The sequence below is a fragment of the Microchirus variegatus genome (genome assembly GCF_963457635.1).
Source record: "Microchirus variegatus genome assembly, chromosome: 11".
Classification (NCBI taxonomy): Eukaryota; Metazoa; Chordata; class Actinopteri; order Pleuronectiformes; family Soleidae; genus Microchirus; species Microchirus variegatus.
Window position 1 is genome coordinate 13965864 of NC_139812.1, and position 27469 is coordinate 13993332.

General features: G+C 40.4%; 1 protein-coding gene across 1 annotated transcript in view; it reads left to right on the forward strand.

The window, feature by feature from the left end:
- Nucleotides 1-10582: 10582 nt before the first annotated feature.
- Nucleotides 10583-27469, forward strand: part of plpp4 (phospholipid phosphatase 4) — a gene marked incomplete at both ends in the record, with an annotated part of 42436 nt that continues 25549 nt past the window's right edge. Inside the window, one exon of the mRNA XM_083897957.1 lies at nt 10583-10671. Within this exon, the coding sequence (XP_083754083.1) occupies nt 10583-10671 (89 nt within the window). The remainder of the gene's footprint in view (nt 10672-27469) is intronic.

Consider the following 27469-nt stretch of genomic DNA (forward strand, 5'->3'; position numbering starts at 1 on the left):
ATGTGACTGTGCATTTAGCCAAAAGCACCACGAGGTGGAAGCAAACCTGCAGCCACTGAGAGGAGTGAAGCCCCAGTACATTTGGGCACGTGCTCTACCAGGTGAGCTGTAGGCAACCGCATGTGTAAATGAGGAAAATGTTAATGAAGAGTGTGTCACAGTGTACTCAAAACCAAAGCCAATTATCATTAAATGAAATGCATCTCCTGTGAATGTTATTAATTAGCTTCACCAGTGGTTTTCCTGCACTGACAACAAATCAACATGTGTCTGCTGTAAAGTTGGCCTATTGCCAATGACACAGTTTACATTATGTTATCTTTAAATGTTCCTTAAAATATGTGGCATTTACATTTACTGTAAATATAAATACTTCTGCTTGCCAATGTCCACACTTGCTCTGGAAATACATTGCCCATAATGATACTCACATCTGCAACCCCTTCTACCACAACCCCACAGCAGTGTCAGAAACTTTGTATGATGCTAATTGGCGATAACCACACAAACTATGACAGACGGAAAAAAAAATGAACCAAATACTGATACATATCTGAGCTTGTTAAGAAGATTTGAAGAAGTTTGCTTGTTTGACAGTGAGCACATGACAAGTGATATTTAGATTTGTTGCCAGATTATCACTTAAAATCATTGGTATTCCCCCCCCGAAAGATTACAAGGCTGGAGATGCATAAATATCAAACAGATGCCTCATTTTCAAACATGTGACCGCAGTCCCTTTCTGTTTTGAGCACTGTGGTAGTTTACTAATGACTTCCCAGTTGTCATTTAGAAGAGAAGCTGGTACCAAAACATGCAATAGGGTAAAGAAAGCTCAGCCTTTTCACACTGGCACTGCAGTTTCCTTTGGCACACATGGAAACCTTGACAATATCTGGCATCCAGCAATGTGCACCCCTCGTTTAGTGACAGTTACCTAACACCTTTGGAAGGACTCACCACAGGACCACGCCAAGTAGCACCAGGTGTAAATCATCCTTCCCGGTGTCCCTTCATTCTTCTCTGCAGAGCTGCTGAAAGTCAGACTGTGCTCAGCAAGTACAAACATGATAGCGTGACAGGTGAAAACTCCAAATGCGAGACTGACGTGCAGGTAAATAATAAAAATAATGACTGAATTTTCTTCAGTTGTTTTGGTTTTAAGTCATTATTTAAAAAGGGACAGTGGAAGCGAAGAGACCCTTCCTAAAACGCAATAGTACGAAAAGCCTCTTGGGCTTGCATTAGTTTAGTAAAAGTTGCTCTTTGGAAACATGTAGAACCCAAGTAAAAGAAAAAGTAACTTTTAAACAATTGCAAAGCCTTAATTGTAGTGACAAATTTATGTTGAACCGTTAAAAACACATGCTTTTGGCCTCTGTTTGACACCCCTGTTTGCCTTGTAGTATTTGTTTGACTTAAACCCTTCCTTAATACTATTTATAAAACCTTAGACTTTTGAGGCCTGAGCTGCTATAAAAAGTATATTTATGTCAGCCACACTTTGTACAAGATATAGACAATATGAAAACCAGACATGTGACATCATAACAGTGAAGTGGAGGTAATTGTTTCATGAATATGTGAATGTTTGTCTTTTTTTAATTGCACCCCATAAAAGATTTGATAGAATACTCTAATTAGTAATTTTTTTCTCACCTGTAATGTTGAAAAATGTTTTCATTATTACTGCATGTGGAGTAAAATAAAACATATTGAAGGGGATAAGATGATGGATAAGAAGGGAGTGGGAGAAGCTGCCTCTGAGTTTCACAGTGAGGAGACTTGTTGTTTCTGCTGAAGAGGGAAAAGAACAGCGTCAGTAAATTAGCAATGAACCACATGAAAAGCTCTTAATACACACACGTTAAAACCTTTTTCACCCACACGATAATACACCAAGCAAAAACATTAGCACGTCGTGAGGAGATGCTAAAACCAGGCAAAAACAACAACAGAAGCTATCCTTTTCGAAAGAAAGCAACGGTGTTTTTTTCTCTTTCATTTCGACGAGGACCAACATTCACTGAAGCAACAACAAAGGAAAAGCATGTCATGTCCAGAAACCACGTCTTACCTTTCGTCACGAAAGTTTCGTGATATTTTCACCATAACTCAAATTTCAGCCACTCACTCTACAGCGTGTCTGTGTACATTTGAGATGGTTATCTGAACTTTCCACCTGTTTTGTCTTCCGGGTCAAAGTTCACCTGTAAGTTAGCACCACGCCCCTCAACTGACCATTAGCTACAAATCGTGACGTTACTCGACTTCTTTTTTAGCTTATCGTTTGTCCCGTATCATGTTCAGATGCGGTGCTGATAATTGCAAGTTTTCAAGCCTTTTTTGAACATTTTAAAACAAAACAAAGTTTTACTATCTGGAATTACATTAACATCTCAAAGTATATACTATGTACCTACCCCATTCATATTACACACAACTGTTCTCAGTAAGAATAGATCTGGCCATTTCCATTAACCGTCCTGGATTAAACTGCTGTTCTTCATCCTGTTATTGTATACCTTTTAAACTGGTTTATGTTTTTACTCTGCTTTAATTCATCTGTTAGACACCATTAGTATGTTGGAAATTATTCTTATTATTAAAAGAAGAAGAAGAAGAAGGTGGGAATTGAATTGTTTGTGTTCCATCATCATGAGTAAGATATGACATTATTTAATGGCATTATTCATATATAGAGTAGATGTATGTGTGGCATAATCAAGGCAAAAGATACACTCTAATAGTTTTGGGCATGTTATTTTCCACCCGAGCGAATTTAATGTAAAATGGGAGGGAATGTAGGAGGAATCTATAACAGAGAATAGAGAGGAGAGGATTTTTTTTTTATATCCTGTGTTTGGTATAATTTAATTCACAAATTTTCCACCTTGTTTGCTTCTGTAAGTAAACCGCGCACAAAGAATTTCACAGGTAATACCGGCGATAATGCTGCATTGTCATGTCAGTAAACAAATCTGAACCTTGAATCTTTCCAGTGAATTGCACTGTCTGATCTCATACATCCTCTAAAGCAACTTCGGCTTTTTAAGTATCTTTGAAACTGATGAAGTTTGTCTGAGCATTTTAGAAAATGCGGCACCTTTATAAGCATGAAGGGCAATAACGCGATATTGCTGGTGCGGACTGGATCTTTGGAACTGAAGTGCGTGACGCCACGCAGCAGGAGAGTAATACGTCTGAGTTGATTTTTTGACAGACTTGGATGTGATAACAGATGGCAGGTTGAGCGCTCATGAATATCAAGGAGCAGGACGGACGTTGGCTTGTTTCTTCGAAATCACATTAAAAGTAAATTACTGGGAGCAGTTTGGCATCAAGTAAGATATTGTCATTTTCTCAAAGGAGAGAACAACAGACAGGATAGCTGTCTGATTTTATCCTCACCCTGCTTCTCTTCCTCCTTTACTTAATTGCAGTTGCTCTGGCAACCCATTCTCATTGAGTTTTACCACCACTTGGGTCATCTCAGCTACACAGTATTGTTTTTATTTTCTTTTATTTGTTCTTTGTCTTACCTTTTGTGTGTGTGTGAGAGAGAGATAGAGGGAGAAGATGCAGCTCCAATCAAACACCTTAGACCTCCAGAATGCTGAAGGTACATTTCATTTTAAATTCATCCTTCACAACACGTTACACTATGTGTAACTGCATTACCTTGCTCTAACCTCTTGGCAAAGTTCACATTAGTTTGTTCATAGTTTTTTTTTATGACATAATACACAGATCCCTGTCAGTAACTAACACAAGACCCAGTGCAGACACTGTCATACATTGCTGCTCACAGATATATAATCACTGCTTAAAGCAACAATTTGGCTCTGACTGGTTGAATTATAACGACAGTGACCTTTAACAAAGATGTGGGGAAAAAAAAAAGGATTTAAGTCTTGCGCTGTTCAGTGGATTACAGAATCAGATCTTTCTTGTTTACTCCACAGCTTGACTCCTAATACATTTGAAGTGAAAACAGGAGACAATGGACCATTTATACTAATTGTAATCACTCATTTCCCAAAGCACTTCACTGTAGCGCTCATAAATGATGCCACTTTCTTTTTTTTCCCCTGTTTGATTGGTTTTCTCTCTTCTCCTTAATGAGAAGTGAGGTTTTTTTTTGTATCATCAAAATCATGCATTTAGACTTCAAACACAGCACGTTTAGTTACCAGAACTCTAGCCTATTATGAATTTATGGTCATGGACGTACATTATGCAACAGTTTTTCACGCTGAATGTAAAGAGTCATCTAAATCATTCAGTAGAGTTTTACATCAAGTGCAAAAGAAAACACCCACACATGTATTTCCAGCTATCTGATGTTGATTGAAATAGTGTTGTTATCCCCGTGTGACCTTATCGCCTTATGTTTTCTTAATTGGTTTAAAAGGTCGATTGTTTACCTCGAATCACAGTCCTTGATGGTTTGTTGATAGTTTTATGCGCAGGATAAATGGTGAGTGTACAAAGATGTAAATCTCAGTCTCCAGCCTTGGGTCACATTGGGAGAGGAGGGACTGAGATTTACATCCTTAGGCCTGTGAAGTGAAGTTTACAGAACAGAAACATGTCAAAAGAGGTCAGAGAATGATGAGGTTGATACATATTGTATTAAACCTCCATGTCTCCTATACATTACATGTATCTGGCCCTTTATGCATACAGTAAATATGTTTCATTAGCAGGACTGGGGTGTGCATGTGCATGTGTATACTATATATAAGACAGTGGATACTTGGTTGCCACATGTTTTAACTTGAGAGGTGTCAAATAAATAGTAGGATATTTACATTTAAATAAATACTGTGTAAGCCCAGCCCAAGGTATCTTTATTATCCCCAAGGGGAAAATTGTTGTACAGCCAACAGTGCCCACATGCAGTCAAACCAAACAATAACATAGATTTAATAACAAATACTCTCACAGTGAATTGTTTTAAAAGGCAGATGGCAGCAGCGATAAATTACTTTTTAAATCCTTTAGTTCTACATCTTGGCAGATTGTATCTGTGGACAGATGGAAGCAACCAAAAGTCACCATACAAGGGGTGACTAGAATCATCCAAGTTCGATTTGTCCTTTTTTTTTTTTTAAATCCTGACCACACACTTGGAATGAGGGTCATTCAGGTTCGTGCGAGCAATTTTGACACACTTTTACATTACCATGAAGCTGATATTCATTTCTGAGGTTACGCAGACCCAGATTAAACAAGTAAGGACAGGTTCAATAAAACAAGAAGGAAACATTTCCATAAAAGTACTTTTTATCATTAACACTTTAAAGCGAGATGTGACTGTAGTTTGGGTTCTGGCCTCGTACCTCGTTGTCTGCTCGTACACAAACACATTGCAGGTGCATTTGAGCTCTGACCCCATCTCTGACCCCCCACATGATTTATGTCTGTTGATGATGGCACAATATCCAGGGTGTCAGCATCTACTGACCTTTTTCTTTTCAACTATCTATTTGTTTAGCAATTGATTTATTCATGTTTTCATTTATGTATTTAACTTTAAAGCTTACACAATATCAGGCTCAACAGTCACCTTTATAATTAACCATATGGCAACACAAAAATGATAAATCATCACAATAATATATAGTGATTTTTGCTAAAACTATATGGACAATGTAGTGCAGGGGTCTCAAACTGGCCACATGCAGCCCCCCAATCGATTACAACATGCGGCCCCCCCACTTAATATCGTGTTATCATGAAAACCTGGCCCACAACTACACAGTGTGTAGCTGAGGAACAGCTGCCAGCAAGGTGAAAGAATATAATGTATGTTTGCTAACAATGTTTTTTATAACAGTAATAATAAGACATTTGGTCATAATTATCCCATTATTAAATGTATCATATACAACATTCAATTACTTATATAATTATGGTTGTTAGGGCCCGAGCCACAAATGGCAGTGGCCGAAACGGCTCCTGGTACGAATTTTAATTACAGTTGTCCACACTATTGTTTATGTATTTTAAAATAAATGTCTGTTTTTGATATTAATACATTCATTTAGGCATCATAAATAGTATTATTAAGTATACGTGTGATATTGTGAACAGTTGTTTTTTTCCCCACTTTTTGTTCTCTAGGCTGGCCCCCTCTTGACCACAATTTTATTTAACATGTATAACTCTAATGGACAAAAAAAAAGACTTATACCATATGGTTTTATGATACATTGGGGGGTTGTGGATCTGTGGGTGAGTGTATGTAAGTATGTACAGGATGTTTCCATCTGTTGGGGCGAACATAATATGGTCTTGCCAATTCATTTTCTATGGCTCCAGGAAAGTTGTACAATCTGGAGGAAGGTTAATAACCGTACAAAGTTATTTGTGCTGCTTTACCAGCTCAACAGCCAGAAATCTATTTTAATCTATTACGTTTTGGACAAACACCCCCGATGTCCATGAAGGATGATTCACACCGGTTTGAACTCTGCCACTCCAGAGTCACTGTCAGAGTCATATCACTGCCGAAGAGGAGCGAGGGATCGATACATTTTCTTATGCAACAGGAAAGTGGGCTGCATCTCAAGACTAAATCAATATGTTTCCTCTTGCCCTTGTTTAAAGTCTCTGCACCTGCAGAGCCTGAGCCAATCAACAGGAGAGAAGTCACACACTTTCCGTGGCTAGATAAGTGTGAGCATAACATGCATGAATCAAACATGCACTGATTTCTCTTAATCTCTTAATCTCTCTTCCTCTATTTTGCTCGCACAAGTGAAGCCGTTTCTGCTGTTTCTGTCCAAGAACTCGCATTACAATAAGTAAAACAGATGAGATGACACACTGACTAATAAAACCATTATATGCCCGCCCCTAATCATGTTGCACTTTAATAATTTATCACCGTGTGTCATTTGCAAAGGCAAACTAATTGCTGACATTAATAATTCATTTTGCTGATGGTATTAGCACTAATAAGTGTGATGGTAATTGGATTAGTCAAGCTGTATTATGCACAGAGAACCAGAACAAGATAGTGAGAAGACTAAAATTTGGAGAATAGAATTAAAAAAAAAACATCTCTTTAAATGTAGAATCGTCTTAAATATATATATATATATCTTTGTACCACCAAATCACCCAAATTTGGCCACTTTTATTAACATGTATTTCCATATCTTTGATATAATACTGCCCCATTACTAACTTATCCTACCCCACATGGCTGGAGGAGTCATCCTCAACTTATGTTTAATGTATCCAGGTTTAGAGGGGAGAAAAAGTAGGACACTCAAAACATTCCACGATCTCTCTCTCTCTTTTTTCACCCACCACTAACTGTAGCCCAATGGGCAGTGAGCAGGAACCAGTCAGACCCAAAACCATGTCAAAACCATGTCTCACTCCTGCCAATCAATAAAGTTTGGAGTGTTGGATCCAGAGGAGAAACTCACCGTGGTATGCCTCACAATTCTAAAGTAGAGCTTGTGGCAGCTGACAATTTAATCTCAACGTGGTCTGGTCCAGTGAAGCTTTTTTCCTCATCTTACATTAAACAAACAGGTATCCAGGACTAAATGCTAAGTGCTAGATCTAAATAATTCTTCTGATTATGATATGCTATTGATTCTGTGTCACAATGAACCATAAACAGCTCAGTATTTTTTTATGAGAATCCTTATTAAAATTGTTCCCCGAGCCAAATCGCTCACATGAAGCAAACTCAGGTCAGAGAATTTGGATCGAAATGTTGTATTGATCGCTGTGGGTCCACTCACTGGTGGACCGCTCACTAAGTCCACTCACTGGTCACGACCAAAATAAAACATACAGTAATGGGCTGAAGTTTGCATTGGCATCTTTTCGTTTGCCAATGCAATACCAAAGGTTTTTAAACTGTACTGTATGTAGTAAAGGATCAGCACAGATTGAAAGTTAAAATAATCAAAAATCAGATTGTGCTACTTTTTGAACGTCACGTTTAGTATTGAAAGAACCTTGTCATCTGAAGTTTCCAAAATTCACAAAACACCAAGTTGATGGAGACGATAAAAAATAATGACAAAATACGTTTTGGATGACTACTTTGGATTCAGCATGTCAGGATGAGGCATTGGGGACTGACACCGTAACTCTTCTTTTCAAGGACACGGTTGTCAATCCTAGCTGGAAACCTGAGTCAAATTCTTCAATTCATCTCACTTCATCATAATCCTCCCAGAATTGAAAAAAAAAATAATACACGGGTGATGAAGGAACAACTATAAATCCTATTTAACCCACGGATGCAGTCGTCAGCAGGAAAGTTTGTTATCGCACTGTGGCTTTATACAACTGCACCAAACTTTTACAACCCCTCAGGTTCAGTAGCTCAGCATCTAAAATCCCAGTGCATGTTCTGCTATAACCATGAACGTGGAATGTTTTCTTGTAAAAAATGCATCCAAAAGTGCACTGAGATGTACAATAAAGTCGAGAATTCAGGGAGCAATAGCCCAATCTCTCTAAAGGACGATGAGTCACTGTGAAGCGGAGAATATCATCTCCAGTGGAGAGCACTTTCCCTCATACCCTTGGAGGTGATTAGGAGCACTCTGTAATGATGCATTTAAGTTTGATTTACTGAAGAACAACCTACTAGAGTGTGCCATATATCTACATTTTACAGTATAACCCCAGCCTCAGGGACCATAACTTGGAATATACTCTGCTGAGAAGGAAACAGAAATAAAAATGTGGGTCAAGGCAACGTGAATATGAAAATGCTAATTACAATTAGACTATATAAAAATTATTAAATAGGTATTTTACACCTTTGCATGTGGATAATAAACAGTTACAGCAGAGTCCTATTTTTCTCTGTCTAATAAATGTTGTATGCGATCGTTTCTGTGAAGTTTCTCAGTCATCCAGGTCAGATTATCTTCCGAACTTAGCTCCAGGCATCTGGACTTGTTTATGCACCGGGTTTTGGAAAGCCTCCCTGACCGGAGTAAATCACGAGTACAGTGATGCTGTGAGTTAAAATCGTTTTGATAGCTTGTAATAAACATGCCACACTGTGTAAAACCTGAAAAGTGCAATGATTGCCAGAAAGCTTTGAATCCAGCTCTCACCTCCGAACCTGCCACCGTTTTACTTCTCCCCTGTGTGTGAATCTGATGTTGGCACAGACTTCTGTCACATTACCAAAAACTCTATTGTGGGAAACCAAAGCCAGAATAAAACCTCCATTATTTGTCTGTTTATGTGTCAAATATGTGCACGTTTACATTTATTAAAGCTATTTTCGTGCTATGTAGCTTGGATTCTGTGCAAAAACACCGAGAATAATTTTTGCACACGCAGCCACTTTCTAGTTTGTCAGGTCTGTGACCTAGAAAAGCAGCATCAATATTTTCGAGGTCAGGGACTTCTTCAGCGATGGCCCTGTCCTTTACCACAAAACACAGCATGTAGGACTGCATATGCACTGACAATTACGCACATCTTGGACCAACAGGTTACGCTAAGCCAGCTTTACAGGGCATCAAATATTCATCTATGTCTATGAAGCGCTGGCCAGGTTTCCCTGCCCGCAGGTGTGTGCTGCTGCCGCTGCCTCTGCTCCTTTATCACTGTCTGGCTACACAGGCCCAGAGGTGCTAGACTCTTTGTAGTGGTGAGATTGGAGAATATGAGGAAGGGCCAAGAGAGAACAACGCTCCCCCTCAGCTATTGCCTTCCTTTGGCACAGTAATGTAATATCAGGTGTCGGGCTCGGGCAAAGTGTTGAGCCCTAATGCTTGTGTTGATGGATTAGTTCCAGCAGCCGCTCAACAATAGTGGCGATGAACCCCCCCTTTTCGTCCAGGCTGCACCAGCAGGGTGGTTCTCGGCTCCGTGAATGTCACATTTACTTTCGTGTGTTTCATTATTCATGGGGAATTATTTGTTCGGCAGCAATGTCTTGTGACTTTGGAGTAGACTATAGGGAACTCAGTTGATTTCAGTACTGCATTTCTGCACACCAGAGCTGAACTCATTCATCTGGACCTGAGTGGGGTTCCAGAAACTTCTTTGCCAAGTGAAATTGAAGCAGAGGGGTGAGAGAGTCTCTCTCTCTCTTTCTCTGTCTCTCTGTCTCTGTCTCTCTCTCTCTCTCTCTCTCTCTCTCTCTCTCTCTCTCTCTCTCTCTCTCCCTTTACTTTGCTGTGTTCTATCACTTTCCCTCTCTTTGGGTCACAAAACTCCAACCCAGCTCCCACTTTGTGTAATTGGTTGATGGAGCGCTGGAGAAGACTTTGACTCGACACAGGAGCAGGTTGTCAGCATCACACTTCCAATAAAGAAAATCACCCGAGGGACTAGAAAGAGAGGGAGTGGAGTAGAGAGACAGGCAAAGGCGAGGAAGAGAGGGAAGACTGCCTCAGTTCTTCAGCTGACCGAGTCGCGATGGAAGCGCACGGCATGTGTGATTAGGGAGCACCGCGTCTGGAAGCGCTCGCGTTAGAGAAGGTGGGATACGGAGTGAAGATCCTTCAGAACTGACCGGGGACATTTTTTTTTAAAATTTTTGACATCGCGTCATTTGGCGGATTATCTGATAATCATGAACGTGCCGCCCCCCGACCGCAGGAAAAACGTGCGAGAACTGGCTCTGGAAATTGTCATTCGAGTTCTGCTTTTCGGAGTTTTGGTGTAAGTACAGCTTCCACTGGTTGACTTTTCTGTTCTCCTGCAAAAAAAAAAAAAAAAAAAAAAATCGAGTCCGGCATCGTCCTGTCGTCACCATGACAGCCTCATTCAGTCCCAATGACCCATGTTATGCATGTGTGCCTCTCTGGGCAATTAGACAGAGAACCGCTGTATTGAAGTCATTTTTACCGCGGCGTCAAGTCCCCGCTGAACCGCAGTTCAGCACCATGGACAGATCCATACTAAGCGACTCGGACAGAGGACGCATGCGGAGTTAACAGGTTGCAAGAAGCAAGTTGAATATTAAGGCAGCATTTAACTTCATGGCGTGAATCCTCATATGTCGTGTGTCACCGTTACTTAATGACACCTGGGAAATACCCACGTGATTTGCTTCATCATTAGATAACACAAACATGCTTAAAGGTAGAGAGACAGAAGGTACTTCAGTCCATGTTTACTGAGACAAAAGAAAATTAGTAATAGGCTGGAGGTTTGATAGGATCCTGTAAAACACCACCATGTCCTGTTTAAATCACTTATGGCTTTTATCTATTTATTTTTTTGCTGTGGAACAAACCTAAAATCAGCTTCTGTGATTTGTAGTGTGCAGAAAAACTGCCATTCGTTTCTGCTGGATGTGTTGAAAGGGTTGTAAAGCCAAGAAGAGGATGATGTTGCATATTCACAGTGTTTGACATGGGCAAACTCCAGTGTAGGCATCTGAATGAAGGGAAAGAAAGAATGTGTGTGTGTGTGTGTTTGAGTGCGAGAGTCTGCGGTGATTCATATTTCTTGTTAAATCTTTGTTATGTGTCTCGGCTCAAGGCCAAATTGAATTAAAAAAAAGAAACAAACAAACATAAAAACAATTTCACCCATATCATCAATTAACTGGTGTACTCTGCCACAGAAGCCCCTGCAGTCGCAAAGTCCTTGATCATACTGAAGTCTACGCACACACACACACACACACACACACACACACACACACACACACACACACACACACACACACACACACACACACACACACACACACACACACACACACACACACACACACACAAAACTAAGATTAAACAATCCTCATCTGCCATGCAACGCTGAATGATCCGAATAAAAAGCGTGAAGACATTATAGTATTTATTGCATCTGGAGCAGCATAGAGATAAATAGTGGTGTAACGAAGACCCATAATTCCATCATTGTGTGTAGGGAAAATGATTGGACTTTGGGCTTATGAGAGTGAGAGCCTTTACAATTGCATAGATAATGGAATCATGTACTTTTACAGCAGGAGAATTTGGTCTGGTATATTTTTGGCAGCAGCAGCAGTAATTGAGGAGTAAGCTGTATGTTGAACAGATCAGAGTCACTGGCCCTCTGGCCCTGAAAAGCAGCTTTTCCTTGTTTTTGCCTCACCTTGAAGCCAGTGGTGAAAGAAAAGGAAGACTGAGGTGAAAAAAATGATCTACAGTTTTCTTTACTGGATGTGTGTGAAGGACGGTTTCTATCTGGAACATTTTTATGTCTCATGTTTCATCTTGGGAGGAAAATGTCTTAAAGCAAGAATGAATGAATGAATGAATGAATGAATGAATGAATGAATGGGCTCATATGAATGCATCAAAGAAAATGCAAAAACACACACAATTTATTCTCTGTGCTGAACCTGTTGCCGTGATTTTGGATGCACCAGACACGATAACGACGGTAGCTCAGTGGTGGAGCGAGACACCTTTCAACTTGAAGGTAGTCTACATGCCAATGTGTCCTTGGGCAAGACACTTAACCCCACGGTGCCGGCAGCATGTGCATGGGTATGAAAGATGAGTGATAGAAGATCAATCGCTGTGTGAAAGGGTGCATGGCAGAACTGTAGTGTAAAGCATTTATTGTATATACAATCATTATATTAGAATTCTAAACCATGATTTTACTGCTTTGTTCACTTGTAAATCATTTGCCAAATTAGTTTTCATGTGCCCTCATTTTTCAAACTGGGTGTTTTGTCAACCCAGGATCCACACAGACTAAAGCAAAAAGGTTTAATCTAAATGTAAATAGATATAGGACTTTTAAAAAGAGGGAACAACAAAAGTGGACAGCTGAATCAGAAAAAGAAAAGGTCTTGTTTTATGCAGCTAGCTGCTTATCCTAGACAGCGAAGATAATGAGACTTGTGCTATTTCACTTCCCTTGTAATCTAGAGCACAACAAGCAGGAGCTTTGACAAACACCGAGAAGTAATTTCTTCCTTGAGTGGTTGTGTTAGATCATGTCCTCAATCAATCAGCACAAGCTCAAGACTTTCAAGTTTCTTTGCATTTGTCCCAAGTTTGGGGCGTTAAAATAGAGCACAGAAATTCTCGTCCATTTTAGAATACTCTTCTGTTCTGTTCAGAAGAGGACACAAAGGCAGAAAAAGACAGATGTGGATAAGCTGAAGGGCAGTGAGGGAGCGCCGCATGAATTTGAGACTTTGCAGATTAAGACCTGAGGCAGAGCAAACAAAGACACCAAAAACCACTTCTATCAGCACAATCTGAAAGCTGCTCGATGGAGTGATTGGCCAGAGACGAGGGCAGCTGTTTTATGCGCTGATAACAAAATGGAAAATATTTGTTTGTGCTAAGACTGACTCTTCTATTGCGGGGACTCATTGTGATAAAGCAGGAATCTTTTATTATTGTCATCGGTGTGTGCGCCAGAATATACAATGTGTGGTGCTGATTAGGGACATTTCTTAGTAATCATAGTCAAATGAGGTTGACAGTGTGTGGCATAAAACATTCATCCCACAGTATTTGGCTCACTCACTTATGGGAGCAGTCCTGGGAGGCAGTCCAGAGTGTTGGCATGGCTTTGAAAGACTTATGTCAGGAAGAGACTGAATGTTAGGCATTAGTCTGTTGAAGAATAAGCTGCTGTGCTCTCCATTTTGGGTGATAATGGTGTCAAAATGTATATTACATTCAGGACAAAGTCATTAATGCTTTGTTCCTGTTTCTGGATTGATGAAAAAAAAACTGCTTAAAAACAGAAAATGTGTAATCCTAAAGATTTGTTGTCAGTCCTGTTTATCTGGCAACCCAAAGATGGCGATGGTACAAGACACCTGCACATTATTACAAATGAAACAGAAGCAACAAGTGAAACCAAACAAGGTCATATTAATTTATTAAAGAAACGATCGCAACCACAATTTGATTTAATGACTTTATTAGATTTTTTCCCTGCTAAAGAGGCCTCAGTGGAGATGGTTGCTAAGGAGTTGCACAGCCCCGCCGCCTGCAGCTCTTCACAACAGCTTACTCTGGCTGCTCCATTAGCTACTCGATTGCAAACTAACAACACTATAGGTCAGACCTGTTATACTGTATAACTGTTGCAAAGTGGTTGAAACCTGTTGGTGAAAACCACAATAGAAATTGAAAACTATAGCTCAGGTGTGCATGAAAAGCCACTATCCCCACCATTCAGTCATGCAGCAGACAGCAGACCAGTGGTCTTTATCACTTAGTGATCTCAGTGCATTTTGAGGACTACACCTGCTCTGTAGCCAGAAATGATCCATGTTGCTTCTCAGAACGATGAGAGAACCATCGGTTGTTGCTCTGATTCCTATTTTCCACACGTGGCCCTCTTGTCATTTTTGCTTTGGTGCCTTTCTGTTCTCCTGTGCTCAGGAATCACGCTTCAACGTGACACACATCTAGAGTAATTTACCATTTTGTTTACTTTTTTCCCCCTACCTTTATTATTCTCTGTTTGCGTTTTCTCATGTCGGCATCAGAGGTGCTGAATCGTAGGTCATTCAATCTGAAACCCTTGTCATCTCAGAGCTGAAGGGGGGGGGGTGTAGTTAACAGGCTTCACAACAGCCCTGTGATGGACTGGCGACCTGTCCAGGGTGTACGCCGCCTTTCGCCCTACAGTTTGTCAGCTGGGATTTGCACCAGTTCCCTCCTGTGACCTTCATGTGTGAGGTCAAAGCAGGGGAAGATGGGTAAGTGAGTGAGGCTCCCGGTTGATGTTATTGTTTAAAACTCAGAGAAATTGTGTGACCTCCAGGATTTGTTACTTTACCATGAAAAATCATTATATAAGGCGTACATAATTTAAATCAAAAAGCAACATTTGACGGACAAAGTTTATGCAAATAAGGGATGCAGGTTGTACTTTTTAAATAATTCTTTATTTCCCAACAAAATTGATTAGTATCTAAGAGCTCGATGGACAAAAAGATGGATTGTTGAGAGCAAAAAGGCAGATAGAAGAGCGATGTGAAGAAAGGATGAACAGACAGAACAGAGCAGAGGTACTTGTGTTTAGCAGAAGAGGAGGTGACAGGAAAGTGTTGATCAGCTCACGCTGCAGGGGATGTCGCAGAACTAACTGTGATTCCAATGACAGCAAAGGCAGCTGACTATCACGCCAAGAGCAGGGGACTCCTGACAACTCATTCTGTCACTGCCCTGAGCTTTTTCTCCCTCCACAATCATTTCGTCAGCTCATTATGTTTCGCTGTCCCTTCTGCCATCTCTCCAACTTCCACCTTCCACAGGCACCTTTCTGTCCTTGTTTTTTTTTAATCGTGTTTTTCTTGAATACAATTTTTCTAAGACTGTTCCGTCCATCATCAAGTCTATTAGGTTTTAACTAGTTTTACTGGAAGCACTGACGTGAGAACGAGAAGCAAATATGGTGGATGATTTATATCCATAAACGCATTATGATATGTTTCTCTCTTGATTGTGTCAAAATGTGCGGTTGACAGAAACGTATTGGATTTGGCAACTTGTTTAAATCAGTGATCATACGTCTCAACCCAGCAGAGCCCACTTCTGGAAAGCGTAACACATTTGTTGTCACGGCAACGAGCATACAGGGTGTGTGCGATCAGTAGGCATACCACGACCTTCTTTGTCATGGTGGCATTAAAATAAGCACACAGCTAAGGTTGGTGATGTCTTGGTTAAGATTTCAAACAAAAACGGATCATGGTTTGGGATCAAGGACTTACAGTTATGGTATGTGAGAGAGCAGCAGTGTTCCCCTGCTGTGACCTGACTTCCTTGTTTTACACTATGCATTTTGTTGCTGACAAATATTTCCATATAACTGAATGTAACTATTATTTAGAGCTTCTCTTACATCCAGTTCTGGGAGCATAGTCATAAGACTTTATTTTTAATCTTGATGTATTTACTGTATTCACTGTACAAGGCAAATGTAGTAATGAATTAACAATTTATGCTATTTTGGAGAGTAACAGTCTTACACCTATATCCCTCATTATAAAATCGAATTATGAAAATGACACCATTATGCTTACAGGGTACATTTAAACCAGTCATTAGGACTAAAGTGAAGCAACGACTGTGCTGATGCTGGGAAGCAATTTAAACGATACTACTGTCACACAGTTAATGCAGCTGGTTTGTGCTATTAAAATAATGATGCCAGTTTCTTTTCATAATGAAACTAAAATCCAGGAATTATACTGAAAATCTCCAGCAGTAGGCTCAACAATAGTTTTACAAACCCTGAAGCATTTTAGATCTTTGTCAGTACAGCGATGATATTTTGTCATTTTCATTTGTGAAACCGTGAGAGCATCTCTCATTATTTAAAAGAGGCAAAAAAAAAAACATTTCACTGATTAAAAAGTATCAGCTTGGTTCAGTCTATTGCTAGATTCAAGGTCCAAATGAATACATTGAGCTCTGAGCTTAAGGAGATGTGAAAGGTAGCAGCAGACACATAAGACACTGCAACACTGAAATGTTCTGGGGAAATAAAAATCCCCATTAGCAAGTGGAGGGAGAAATATTTCAGCCATGGCTGAAACTCAGTAGGTGGACACTGAGTTGAGGGCGACGATGGTGGAGGCGGTGGTGCTGCAGACCATGGAACTGTGGACTCAGCGTGGAGGTGGCAGTTCCTGGCTCATCACAGAGGGAGAGCCCTGCACTGTTTTACACTTCCATCATGCCACTTCTACTCTGGCTCTCCCACCTCTGTCACCCTTTCCTCCCTTTGCTCTTTTCTCTGGTATTTTTTTCGTGGACTTGCTCCATTACTGTCATTTTCCGAATCATATTATTATCTGTACAAAGACAGAAGAGGGCTGAGGAGATGAAAGAGCCTTCCTCCAACACACACACACACACGCACAAACACATTCCCTCTTCCCTAGATGGAGGGTTGCTTGCTTGTTATATATTTAGAGCTTAAGGCTGGGGGAAAATGTATGTGTGTGTGTGTGTGTGTTTCTCAGGCCCCTGTGTTCTGATGTCAGACCAGCTTTTCCTTGATGAACCCTCATTGGTTTTCTTTTAATGAACTGTAGACTGGTATAGCTCACAGTGGCATGGCTCCATTCATTTTCAAATCATCCATTCCAGTCCAAGCAGAGTGACTTATGTGAGTGCTCTTATTGTAGTTATTCAGATAGATAGATAGATAGATAGATAGATAGATAGATAGATAGATAGATAGATAGATAGATAGATAGATAGATAGATAGATAGATAGATAGATAAGACAAGAATAAAACAAAACAAAAACACCCCAGATAAATGGTACAAGCAGATTAAATATATAATTATTGCACCGGGATGACGTCTGGTACTTGCACACACAGACATAATATGTTAAAGACGTGGTTTTCAGCTCAGGGTCTTTGAGTTATACTATAAAAGATAAATGTGTCTTTGTGTTTAAATGTGTTTAAATGTGTCTTTGAAGTGAGCAGAGAGGTTTGATCATTCGAAACTATGAATAAATGATCAGTCCCCCCCTCTCCAGTGAAATACCACACTGCACATCATATGGGCTGAGTTAAGAGGCAGTGGAAATGGGGAGTTGGCTGAATAGATTAAAAGCACTGGCTGGGTCCAACTCTGTGACAACCTGCTGTACCAACTTTAGCCAACCTGTGAAGTTAATCTTAATTTTTTCTCTAAGAAACGCTCATTAGTATAAACACTTACATTTTAAGGAAATCCCTGCATCGTTATGTGTGCTGTAAGCAGTTAGAAGAATTTTACTTTTATTTAGACTATGGAATACTAGTGCAGTGCCTGTAGGAAGTATGTATTCCTATAGTGGGACCTGTATCAGATTTTTCAGTTATGGTAATAAGGAATGTAAAGGCTAACATAGCTAGCTGTTTTGTTGGCTGACAGTCACAACAGCTAGCTATGCTAATGCTAATCGAAAATGAAAACATTTGCATTGTGCCTAATGAGGTTGCACAGTGTTTGAATTATGTTAGCCCTACGCTAATGCTAACCGTAGCCTCACTAGCTTACCTTTGGAAACATGTTCGCCAAGCTAGCCACAAAGTAGTAGCATGCTTGTATTATGTTAGCCCTACGCTGATGCTAATCATAGCCTCGCTAGCTTACCTTTGGAAACAGGTTCGCCAAGCTAGCCGCAAAGTACTAGCATGCTTGTATTATGTTAGCCCTACGCTTATGCTAATTGTAGCCTCACTAGCTTACCTTTGGAAACAGGTTCGCCAAGTTAGCCGCAAAGTAGTAGCATGTTTGTATTATGTTAGCCCTACGCTGATGCTAATCGTAGCCTCGCTAGCTTACCTTTGGAAACAGGTTCGCCAAGTTAGCCGCAAAGTAATTGCATGCTAATGCAAAATAAATATGTGCTCGTGTATTGGTGAATGGACACCTCGTCGCTTCAGTATAACACCATGTCCTGCGGTGAACTGTGTGAAAATGTCTCACCCACCGTGAGGACAGCCTCTTCACTCCCACCTCCTCGCTCCAGACAGCGCAGCTGCTGCTGATGAGCCGATGGTGTAGCGTAATAAATCAGAGAAAGTTCAGCATGATAAATCAGTGAAAATTAAAGGGTGATGTGACTAACAGTCAGCGAGGTATTCCTGTCACAGACAGACAGACACACAGACACAACTTGCTTTATAGATAGATTAAACATGAATAATTATATAATATTCTGAAAATGTGACAAATCCATTAAATTGTGAGTGCAGAGGATGGAAGACTTCTCGACTCTTCCCTGTCTCTAACTACATATAAAAGACCTCTAAGGTTACAAATACCAAATAGTTTTTATTGGACAGCAATTTTACAAACATAATATTAATTAGGAATATTTTACATCTCTCCTAATAAACCCGTTCTGAATTCTACAAACTGCACATTGTAGGTTTCTCCCTCTGTCACCCTCTTCAAGCAAATTAGATTTGTGTGTGTGTTTTTTCAAGGAAAGGCACTTCAAATGATAGAAAAAGAGAGATTCAACTCACCCGAAGCGCGTAAACTGTCATTCCGTACACACAATTACCAACAAGCACAATGTTACAATAGATTTATTACAGTAGAACTTTACTCTTGTAAGAAAGGGAATTGAAATCCATGTATTTCTTGTGGATGTATAATCTGTGATCAGATGCGCGCGTGTGCATACATGGTTGTGAGGAAGAGTCGTGTCAAGCCTGCACATTACACATTGGCTTCAGTGATGTGAATGGGTGTGAAAACTTCACCCTGCGTGAAGCTTTACTTTGACCTTTGCTGGGATGGACAGTGAGCCTGACAACACTGGTAAATGTCAGCTTTATGTCTCCAGTCCCACATTAGGTGTCTAACCACACAATGGCCGTGTGAATGAGCAGGGTCAGAGTCCCTCTTTTGGTCCCCTAGTTTTCTTTTCCTGTCTTTATGATTACCCTCATCATACCGCTGATTTGATACACCCACAGGGGAACAGAGGCACCCGAAATCCGTCCAAGGAGAAATCTGTAAAATGAGTTGGAATCAGTAAGACATTTCCCCTGATTAATAGTACACAATGGGTCACACATTTGTTTGATGAGTGCTGTGTATGAAGATAATTTGCCATTTGCGGCACAAATCTTGAACCCATTGAAAACTTATTGGAGATTTCGGACTCATTTGTTAGAAAGCTACAACTTCCTTTAAAGCACGTCTGTTCAACTACAGAACATAAGCCAAAAAGGAAAATAGCTGGTGTTTTGTGGCCTACATAGAACATTTGTCCATTTTTTTTAATTAAATAAACTAATAATAACTTGGCTAAATTAAAAAGTTATAGCATTTATAGCAAATATATTGCTCCAAGGAATATTCTAATTTGACATAATAATCAAATCCAGTCAGCAGAGTGCACAAATGGGACAGAGTTCAAGGGCGAAGGTTTACGTCTATGGACGGCGGGACCAGATTGTCCCTACTTATATTAGAGACAAGGCAATGTGTATGTGTGTGTGAATGCTGTGAGAGCAAGCAGATTTTATGAGCATCAGTGAACGCAACACAGCCGAGACAAGCGAGAATGCGCAGGTGACGCGTTGTACTGACACAGTGCTGAGTTTTAAGTCTTTGTAGCCCTTGTCTGAACGCCCCCCCCCCCCCCCCCCCTGCTCCTCCCTGCCCTTAGAAAACTGGCAGAAAACGAGCCATGACTTGACCTTTAGTGCCTCTTTAAGTTAATGCACTCTTTTAGCACTGAAATGCAGCCATTGCACATTAAACACACCAGTTTGGTGCTTGTACTTGCTGGTAAAGTAAATAAATAATTCTCTGTCCATTCGCATTGCACTTTGTCAGTCCAGTTCTCTGACCTGTCCCACTCATGTAGAGCAGCGTGAGTTGCGACCAATAACAGCCCAGCACCATTTTGCATGCGTAACATGACGTATAGATGTACGTAAGAAGGGCCGTATCTGGCCCGCGGGCCACTAGATCAACAGGCCTGCTTTAAAACATCAAATTAGGGCACATCTTTTAGAAGTAACCTGTCCCCTCCAATAGAGTTCAGAGAGATGTAAGATCAATGCCAGGGTTCATTAAAAGATATTGTGGCAGCTCGTGGTGGCTCAACACCTTAAACCAAGAGGCTTTACTGTATGTGGAGTTTCCCTTTCATTTGTCACCTGCCTTTTGCTCTGCTTAGATTTGAAACATGATAGGTGCTTCCTCTGAGCAGATCACAGACTCCTCACCTCACTTTTCCCATGCAGTATTACATAGTTAGAGGAGCCATTAGTGCAGAACTGTTTGATGTTGGCATCTCTTTCTGACCTATAAACAACTCATGTCATCACATTATCCTTGATGTTCATTCAGGCAGTGTCTGTTGAGACAAAGTTGACAGGGGGTGAAACAAAAACCAGATTAGGCTTCGCAGGAAAAACAAAACATGACATTAATGATAACACAATGTCAAGAAAATATGACAACGTGTGTTGTTGTTTGCTTTACAGAGAAGGCATAGGGACACAATGAGCGACCACTGTTTTTTTTTATTTCCAAAATCTCAGCAGGAACATCCCTTTGTAAAAGTTGCCTCAGTGAACAACAAAGCATCGCACAAAGTTGCATAGAAAATTGGCCGGTGAATCTCGGTGAAGCCGGTACTCCCTGCAGCTTAAGATATGGATTTGATTTTGCTCCATGAGATGAGTGCCACAAAATAGAAGATTCATCTGTTTTGTCGCACACTTAAAGGCTGAAGAATATGAAATTTTAAAATGAGCCTGAAGAAATCCAGCCTTGCTGACTGACTGACCTAAGACTGCTTGCCTTGGCTTCTACCTGTAAAGCAGAGGTGTCAAACTCAAATGACCAGGGGGCCAACGAGTGTCTAATCTGATCAAGAGGGGACCAGTCTAGAAAATAAGGCCCAGTCCCAATTCTCTCACTTGCTCTGAGAACACTTGCTCCGAGTTCCCTCCACAGTGGGAAGTGCAAGGGAAGACGTTCCCCTATGAAATGGGACACCGCTAGTATGCAAATTAGAAGAAATACGCGAAAACAGAAGAGGAGTTCGCCCGTATGCTCGCATGAGTCGAGATGTTTCAGGATAATCGCGAAACATCCACCTGTATACACCGGGACAAACACCCCGGTCATGGGCAGACTCTTGCGGCATATTTACGAACATCGTCAAATAACGATTTTCAAACTATAACTTAACAGTCCATTGCATATACATCTAACTAACACATTTCGCGAATATATCCCGTTTGCATATAGTCGTTTGCACCGGTAGCCGCCATATTGTTCCAGAAAATCGCCGCTGGCTGAGTGTGCAAGGCATCATGGGATACTCCCTTGCCCGCAAACCTGGTCCAGAGCTGACTAGGTGACGAGGGGCAGTTTTATGGGAGGATAGGCACTTCCCCTTGCTCCCTAAAGTATTGGGACACCCTACCTCCTCGCGGGAATGCGCAAAATCTAGGGCAAGGGCTCAAATCTAGGGCTAGGGTTTGAATTGGGACAGGCCCTAAAAGTGGTTAAAAAAAAGCAACTGTAGCAGAGAAACATTCCATCATGATTTTGCAATAAATATATTCATGAGTAAAAGTGTTTGTTTTGATATGGAACGATGTATAACTCACAATAATAACATATTAATGCTGCAAAAATAAATCAGAAATAGAAAAACACCCAAAATCAAGCAAATGATAACGTGGGCAGCTGTATTTGGAACACCAAATGAAAGGTTATGTGTAATTTAATGTTAATATTTAGGCATTTGCAGAGCAAAAGCATTTTTCCTGTGAGCTTTTTATCAAGAGGGTCTTGATAAATACACTAACTCTGATAAACACAAGCATCAGGGCAGATCAATCTAAACTGATGTTATTAGTGTGGTCAGTTGCTTTAGAGCAGGAAAACCTGAACATGCAGCTGTTTTCCAAACCAGTTGAGGAGATGAGTGCTGAACATTTTCACAGCTGTGCTCGATGGCTCTCAAGTTAAGGATAATATTGGCGTATTATGCTTGAAGTTTCAAGACGTTTCAGTGAGGAACTGCTTCTAATGAAAGTGCTCCATTTCAGTAATATTATTCGTAGCTGAACAAAATGAAATGTCCTTAAGATACAAGCACCTTCCTCAACCAGCACATGAGATGTGAAGTGCATTTATGCAAAAGGGAATTTTGTAGATTCCTTTTTTCAGAAACTGTGTGAATCTGTTGAGCCATGACAATGATTCCCAAACAATAGCGCTCAGTGTGTCTGTATGAGAGAGGCATTCAATGCAGCAGCACCTGCTGATTTCAGGGCTGCTGAAAGAAGGAACCACCTTATCGATTTGACATCTGACTTCAATGTGAGGTTGAGATTACAGCTCAGGCTCTGAGTGAATCCTGTGCTGCCTGTGGAGAGGCAGAATCCTCTCAGAGGGCAGAAGGTAGAGGGATGCAGACATTTGGCTGCCCTTTGACAAATCCTTTCTCTGTCACATGGGCTTTTGTTCTGTTGCCCACTTTTAACAAAATGCAGATTGAAGGTCAACATAGAGAAGAAAGGGACATTATCAAAAAACAGTTTCGGTGAATATAGCTACAATAATATAATGTCCCATTCAGCTATCTTGAGACATGAAGTTCTCACCAAGACAGATAGGCAAATGAATATGTAAGAAATGCAAAGTGAGAAAGTGAAATGGAATAATCGTAAGGAAAAAAAACGTGGTCTGACATACAGTAAATACAACTCAAATATAAAATGTGAAACCGGAATTTTCATCTCTGCCCACCACCAAGGTTTTGCATGACAAGGAAAGGCTGGTGTGTTATTTATTCGGTTCCCTTTAGCCAACTTGAGAGGAGATGTCTCCAGGGAAGCCAGAGCGAGGGCGAGTGTCACTCAGCATCTATCTCACTCCTCTCCTGCCTCCTTTGCCTGTCACAGGACCAGTGTTATGAATTCCTGACACATTCGGTCAAGAACCTGATTGCAACCACTAACACAAACAGAGGCTTCACATTCATTGCACTCGCTGACTTGCAGATTACTTCACGAGAAGCCTAATCACATCCCAGTAGTTAAGGTAATTGTGTTGATTAAATATGATTATGTTGCCTGCACAGTTTGCTGCACGGAAAATTACAGTAAGAGGAGGATTTTACTGTCGTTTTATGTTAATATTTTTGGAAATGACGATCACAGTACGACTATTTTCACACTGGCTGTGATGGTACATTTGTAAAAGGAGATTAGAACTGATATTCTCCTGCTTAGAGGCACGATACTGTCCAAAGCCTCAGTGTGCATGTCTCAGTTCTCCAGTCTTCTGCCATAACCAGCCACAAAGCCTCAATGTCAGGCTTACTTCTTCCTGCAGTGTGATCCATTTTTAGCCCAGAGTGAAACTTCCCAAAAGGAGCAGTAATCTTTTGGTCTACAATCAGTGCCACACATAAGAGCACATTAGTTACCAAGGCTGTGCTGGGTCTACAGGTCCAATAATGAGCTCCTCGCTCTGTCACTTACTTCCCCTCTTTCTTCTCTGTGACCCACTCCTAACTGAATCACAGCAGCCTGCTTTATTAAATCACAGATATCCACTTATTTCAAACCAGCACTACTCGAAAAAGTTAGATTTGATTTCGCTGGAATATCAAATGTGCTTTGTTTCTTTCGCCATGTGGAGTATTAAATGAAAATCCAAGCACAACGTGTGAAATATACTTTAATCATTCCAGCAGCGTAGAGTGTGTAGATACGGGGCAAAGCAAAGCTCTCATGCAGCTTTGATTCATCAATCATTACAAATTCTCCTCTTGTAGGTTAAAGCATTGTAACCGCACATTTCACAGAATAATGAGCCGGGGAAAGCTGATGTGATTCGATATGCACTGTAAAAATAAATCCACATAATGCATTACTACTAGACTTCTGACCATCAGCAGGTCGTTACACTGTCAAAGTGATGCTCAAACCCTTTACAGAGGCAATAACAATGTGCAATACAGAGTGTTTTAATGTGATGGGCAATGTGATGAAATTATTATCTTTTTCTCCATTTTCACCAACTATATAAACACACCTGAGCAAAAAGCACTCACATTTTTTTTATATATCGGCGTGAATTTTGGAAATGTGTCACATTTCAAAATTCGCTTGGCTCATTTTTATGAACAAAAATACAATATAAACAGTCTATTCTGTGACTTCTGCACTTCTGCAAAAAATTTATGTGACATAAAATGAATCATTACTTTGACTCAATAACACAGAAGAAGACCAAAACCCCCCAAAGATGTGACCTATAAACACACACCCCCAGGATGTCCATATAAGGAGTTGTGTATTATTCTCAGTGCAATTTACCAAGGGAACACCTGAGGCCAGATCTGCGCCGTGTGAGCACTAAGGGTTAATTACAGCCTCACTGTGTGGAGCTAACCTTGCCTTCTGTAGACACTTCACACACACACAGGTGTGAGAGTTTTGCTGATGTACAGTAAGTGTAGGATGTATTATAAAAATGTCAAACTATTACAATAAAGCTGCTGTCACCGATGTCATCTTGTGGCTAATTTCCTGTCTGTGGCTGCCAGTAGTGATCTCTTCCCTCCTCCTTACATTAATCTGCCTCATGAAGACAAACAAAGCCTAAATCAAATTGGTGGAGAGAACGGCCTCTTTGTGGCGTTCTGACTTCTGATTGGATAAAGTGCTGTGGGATCATCAAACGTTTCATGCATGAGTCCTGAACCTGACAGACCTATTTTGTGGCGTGCATTTCTGTCAGTTTGTTTTAATACAGATTTTAAATATGTGCGTAAAAGAGCCTGACGAGAAACACTAACAATTCAACAGGTCGTGAAATACACTCGTTCAAAAGTTTGGGGGTGACCTATACAATTTTTTTGTGTTTTCCATTAAAAGTCACACTTTTATTCATCAAAAGAGTTGCAAAATGAATAGAAAATATAGTCAAGACATTAACAAGTTAGAAATAATGATTTTATTCAAAATAATAATTTTGCCCTTCATACTTTGCTTTCGTCAAAGAACCAGCAAAACTGTTTTCAGCTGTGCTAACGTAATTGCATAAGGGTTTTCAAGGGTTTTCTAATCATCCAATAGCCTTCTAACGCGATTAGCAAACACAATGTACCATTAGAACACTGGAGAGCAATGGGCCTCTATACACCTATGTACATTTTCAATTAAAAACCAGACGTTTCCAGCTAGAATAGTGGTTTACCACATTAACAATGTATGAGTGTATTTCTGATTCATTTTTAATGTTATATTCTTTGAAAAAAAATTAATTCATCTTCAAAAATAAGGACATTTCTAAGTGACCCTGAGGAATGAGGAATGTGTGGACTGATGTACTGAAAGCACAACATTCATACTCTTACTGCAGGCAGCAAATATTAATACAATAATAGACTGAAACTGCAATGAAATGCCACCATTCATCAATAACTATTAGGGCTCTGTATTTGTTATCTTTCTGTGGTGACATAGACTTTGGTGCCACCCAAGCGCAGTATTCACTTCACACCAGTTGATGACGACACACATAGCGCAAATGCACTTTTTCTTTTAGTGAATCTTTGAAACTTGGGTTAAATTTTCCAATAAAAAAAATGTTGTAGTTTTAATACGTAGTAGTGTTGTAAAGTAGTTTTAGTAGTAGTAGTAGTACTGTTAAGACCAAGTTCGAGGGGAAAACCTGATTGAAGGAGAAGGAGAATAAGGAGACTCTTCCCATCTTCAAAGGAACCACCAGCAACACACTAAACAAACAAAATTGCAAAGGTTTATAAAAAACAAACACAAAATGTTTGCTGGCAGTCTGGCTGTGAGTGGTTCAAGGAAGTTCAGGGCAGCTGGGAGGATCAGGCCTCTTGTACTGGAACCTCCTGTGCAGTGTTGCGGAGATGAATTCGATTATCAGCTGAGCGACCGAGGATGGAGTTTTCTGGAGTCGGTGATGAGTTCAGTTGAGAAGCTTTTATTGGAAACAGCTCAGAGCTGAGGAGAACTGAGACAAGGCCAAACGTGAACTAGGAGATGTTAACAGTTGGGTTAACATCCTCTGTTGGTCTGCTTGTAAATCCCAGAGTAATGGTATTTAAAGGGCTTTGGAGGCCTTTCTCTGCTGATACCTTTGGGAGGACTGCATAGTTGAGTTATCAGTCCTACGAAGATATAAAGAGGCACTTTCTGTAGACCAATGATGGGTGCCAGAGCTACACAGAGGCTTTTGTGATTTGTAAGCTGCAGCTGGCCTTGTCCTGAGTTGTGTAGGTTTGTGCTTAGGAATGTGAGCTGCTAATTTAGACAAGGCCAAATGATGAAGTTTTTCTCTTACATGGAGGACCAATCAGGTCCCAGAGATCCACTGAGACACTCATGTCATTTAATCAGGCATGCACACCTGCAACCCATCTCACTCTCACGTGCAGACACACGAGAAAAAAGCCGGTCACGAAGCTGGTGCTGTACTTTTGTTAACTGTGGTGCATAATAGTACTGCGCAAAGTGAAGTCGAATCAGCTTTGTGACACTATTTGTTGGCTACACATTTTAAAAAAAGAGACACTTTCACAAAACAGTCTTACCTAACAAACTCAAAAGTAAGATATAAAATTAATGTATTTTCATAATATTACAGCGTTTAGCCAATTGTTGTTGAATCCTCACAGTCAGACCTGCATGAGTGTGGCCTTTGCACAGGCAATCTAAAGAGCTCAGGTGTTGAGTGGCTGTTTAAGCATTATATTGATGATTTGCTGTGGCAGTGGGCCTTGAACTTGGTCAGGAATCAAAGAGCCAGCAAATTGTCTGCACCACAATTCTGCCTCTCGTTTTTTTTTTTATGTCTTATTATTTCTCACTGAATTTCCTCCTCCCCACCAGTCCTTAGCCATACGTAGTTTTAGATATAAAAGATGTGACGGTTCACGCTCTCCACATTAATTTGATGGCTTGTAAGAGGAGGACTGGGAATTTTTTTTCAGCAGTAAATTA